The 3431-nt window shown below is 64.3% G+C and overlaps 1 protein-coding gene across 1 annotated transcript in view; it reads right to left on the reverse strand.

The window, feature by feature from the left end:
* Window positions 1–3431, reverse strand: part of CACNA2D2 (calcium voltage-gated channel auxiliary subunit alpha2delta 2) — a 209305-nt gene that overhangs the window by 905 nt on the left and 204969 nt on the right. Inside the window, exons 23-35 of the mRNA XM_035894677.1 lie at window positions 3233–3330; window positions 3073–3163; window positions 2866–2928; window positions 2641–2744; window positions 2457–2555; window positions 2271–2365; window positions 1946–1993; window positions 1485–1556; window positions 1166–1318; window positions 995–1047; window positions 834–889; window positions 603–726; window positions 9–108 (exon numbers count right to left, since the gene is read on the reverse strand). Coding sequence (XP_035750570.1) covers window positions 9–108; window positions 603–726; window positions 834–889; window positions 995–1047; window positions 1166–1318; window positions 1485–1556; window positions 1946–1993; window positions 2271–2365; window positions 2457–2555; window positions 2641–2744; window positions 2866–2928; window positions 3073–3163; window positions 3233–3330 — 1156 coding nt within the window. The remainder of the gene's footprint in view (window positions 1–8; window positions 109–602; window positions 727–833; window positions 890–994; window positions 1048–1165; window positions 1319–1484; window positions 1557–1945; window positions 1994–2270; window positions 2366–2456; window positions 2556–2640; window positions 2745–2865; window positions 2929–3072; window positions 3164–3232; window positions 3331–3431) is intronic.

The following is a 3431-nucleotide window of genomic DNA, read 5'->3' on the forward strand; positions in this document are numbered from 1 at the left end:
CTTCCCGCCGCCTGCAGCAGTTTGACAGCCTCGCATTGGCTGCAGAGGGGCTTGTCGGCCACCACAAAGAGCAGGTTGGTGTTGGCCAGCCTCTGTGCATGGAAGAGCCTGGGGGTGCGATGGCAGCGGGGACCCCAGTTACCCTGTGCCCTGATCCCTCCCTGGCCCTTGGTGCCATCTCTGCTGGCGGGTGGCTCTGGGGAGGCTGAGCCAGCAGGGTGTCCCCATACCCAGCCTTATCCCCATCCTTGTCTCCACCCCCAACCCCATCCCCATCCCTATCCCCATCTCCAAACCCCATCCCCATTCCCATCCCCGTCCCCACCTCCCTCCCTGACCCCATGCCGAGGGGCTGCCCAGGGAACTGGCACCGATGGTATTTCAGGGCTCGGTCCCACTTGGAGGAGTCTTGTGGGCATCATTATCACCCCACAGTCCATGGGGATGCTACCATTGCTCTCTGGCCCCCTGTCTGGATACCACAGCCCCCTTGAGCGCTGCACGGCCCCCATGCAGGTGGCTGCAGAGGGGTCCTGGCAAAGACAGGCTAAGGGAGTGTCCCCAACCCTGCCCGGGCAGTGGGATGGTGGTGATGGACCCACCTGGAGCAGTTGCCGCAGTCAATGATGGCGTTGTAGGTGGCGTTGACAGTGCTGAAGTAGTACTGCGTCTGCTTCATGATGCAGCTTGTCTCCCTGGCCTCCATGCTGTCCCCCGCCACCTCCTCTGCGCCGGCACAGCGCTGTGGGCCAGGGGCCACGGACCCCCTGCCACGTGCCCCTCCCACATCCCCTGCCCACCCCCCCCAGCCCCGGGGCTCCCCGGGGACTCACCCGTCTGGAACCAGCTGCTGTAGGTGAGGCCATACAGGAATTGCTGGAAGAGGGACCTGGGGGAGGAGAGTGCAGCCACGTTGCTGTCCCAGCCCCAGGGACACATTGCTGTCACTCCCCAACAGAAACAGCCCCTGGGGAAAGGATGCGGTGGGACTCACCAGGCTGCAGCTGAGGTCCACCAGGCGAGGTTCAGAAGATCTGCTACGGTGGGCTGCAGGCAAAGAAGGGGGCGGTGAGCCAGCGGGTCCCTGAGAAGGGCACTGCTGACATCCCCACGGGTCCATGAGCTTCCAGACTGCCCAGCAGCCACCATCCCCCCAGGCACTCACCACGAAGACGCCGCGGGGCGCAGCGCCCGTGTTGCTCTGGGCCTCGGGGGCGCAGACGGACTGGAAGTCATAGGACTCCTTGCGGGCGTAGAAGGAGTTGTTGTAGAGGGCGGACATCAGGTTGGCATCCACCTCGCTGAAGAACTTGCCCACCTGGAATGAGGACACTGAGTCTGCACCCAAACGCCACCTTGTCGTAGTCCCACCTGATGGGAACTCGAGCAGGGCTGTGTCACATCACTCATGACACAAGCTCAGAGGTCTCAGCTCCCCACTGGCATCCTACACCCAGGAGAGATGCCAGGCGGGCACCACTCACCTGGTACCAGTGGTCCTCCTGGTTGGAGAGCACCAGGAAGCCCCCATCATCGATGAGGACGCAGATGAGGTCCTGGGGAAGGAGACCAACATCACCCACCCTTGGCTGTGCTGAGGGCAAGGCAGGACAGGCAGGGCGGGGGTCTCAGGCAGTCGGACAGGGGGCCCAGTGCAGTGTCCCCAAGCCTGGGGGCTGCTCAGGAGCATCTTGGTGCTGGGAGCACCCATGCTCAGTGCAGGGAGTGGGAACTACCACCCACCCCAGCGGGTTTAACAGCCCCCTCGGGGAGGTCTGTGGTCCAGGGGACAACTCCAGGGACTTTGTCCCTGTGAGGGGGGCTGGGGGATAGCCGAGCTCTGGGAGCGGCAGCAGACAGGGTGGGCGCAGCCCAGACAGCATGGGCAGGGGATGGGGAGCCCTCCCAGCGTCCCCCACTGCCCCCAGCCCTGCCCAGCACCCACCTTGTTGTTGGCCTCACAGTCCATCTCACAGCTGGTTGAGGGGTCGCACTGTCAGCCAAAAGCAGGGCAGAGGGACAGGTTAGTAGGACCATCTTCCCCCACCAGCGCCATCCTCCCAGGAGGGAACATGTGGGGCAGTGTCCCCAGGGGATGGGGACGGGTGCCCTAAGCAGGGGGACAGGCAGTGGGGCACAGGCACCATGTCCCAGCTGTGCTCCCCAGCCATGTCCCCAGCAAGCAGAGCTCCCTCCCTGTCCCTGTCCCCATCCCTATCCCCGTCCCATCCCCACACTGTGCCAGCGCTGCAGGAGCCCGGGGGACGTACCCGGCGGGCGCCCAGCTGGTCGCGGTCTGTCCGGTTGCTCGCCAGCACTTTGAACTTCTCAGCCCAGGCCTCCAGGTCCAGCTTCACCCCCACCACTAGGGCAGCGGGGAGATGGGGTCAGCCCTGGCACAGGGGGATGATGGGGACCCCCTCCAGCCTGGTGGTGACACCCAGCCCCCTGCCTACCTGCTGGCTTCAGCGTCTTGCCCCCAATGCTAAGCTCCACGGCGGTGCTCACCAGGATCCCGATGGTGTTGTTCTCCAGGTCCAGCCCCCGGTAGCTGGCTGCAGAGGGCAGGAGGGGCATGATGGGACACACAGGGCCAGTGGCAGCCTGTGACACCCCCTGCCACCCCCAGCCAGCACCTACCATCCCGGTAGGGTGGCTTGAAGATGTAGCCCCTGTTGTCCAGGCTCCGCCGGTAGAAGCTGGCATTGAAGGGCTCTGGTTCCTCCTCCCAGTCGTCTGCAGCCCTGGTGGGGAGCAGTCACGGCTATGGCTGTCACTCGGCCCAGGTGCCACCAGAGATGGCCCCATGGGAGCAGGCATGTCACCACATGGGGCCGGGTACGCAAGCACCCCCCAGACACTCACTTGTTAGGGAAGACGCGGGTGATGCCCCCATCGGTGGCTGCAAAGACAGCCAGGAGGCTGTACCTGCAAGGAGAGGGGCCGGGCACACCAGGCATCAGCGGGGCTTTGCTTTGCCCTTGTCCCATCCCCATAGCCCGCCTCAGACCCCCCATCCCCCTCTGTCCCCAGCCAGCGCTGCCCATCCCTGGCCACCTCGCCCCCACCTACGTGTTGAGGTCCTGGTCTTTCCAGACCCGCTCCACCAGCTGCTGCGTGATGCCCGTGTCCAGGATCAGGTTGTGCAGAAGGAAGTTGTCACCTTGGGAGGAAGATGGAGAGGAGGAGGAGGACCGCCAGCCCCCGCAACCAGCCATCCCCAGCTACTCACACTGCTTGGAGTCTGGGGTCACCTTTTCCATGAGGGCAATAAAGTTTTCCAGGAACTCGGTGTTGTTATCCGACAAGTCGAGGTCTTTGCAATACTCTCTGGGGTTTGGGGGACAAGGTTTGTCGTTCGCGAGGATGGAAAAGGCAAGGTCAGTTCTCCCCCAGGGATGGCGGGGCAGGGGCCAGCCATGCTCGCCCCA

Source organism: Egretta garzetta, unplaced genomic scaffold (genome assembly GCF_000687185.1).
Source record: "Egretta garzetta isolate BGI_Z169 unplaced genomic scaffold, ASM68718v1 scaffold215, whole genome shotgun sequence".
Classification (NCBI taxonomy): Eukaryota; Metazoa; Chordata; class Aves; order Pelecaniformes; family Ardeidae; genus Egretta; species Egretta garzetta.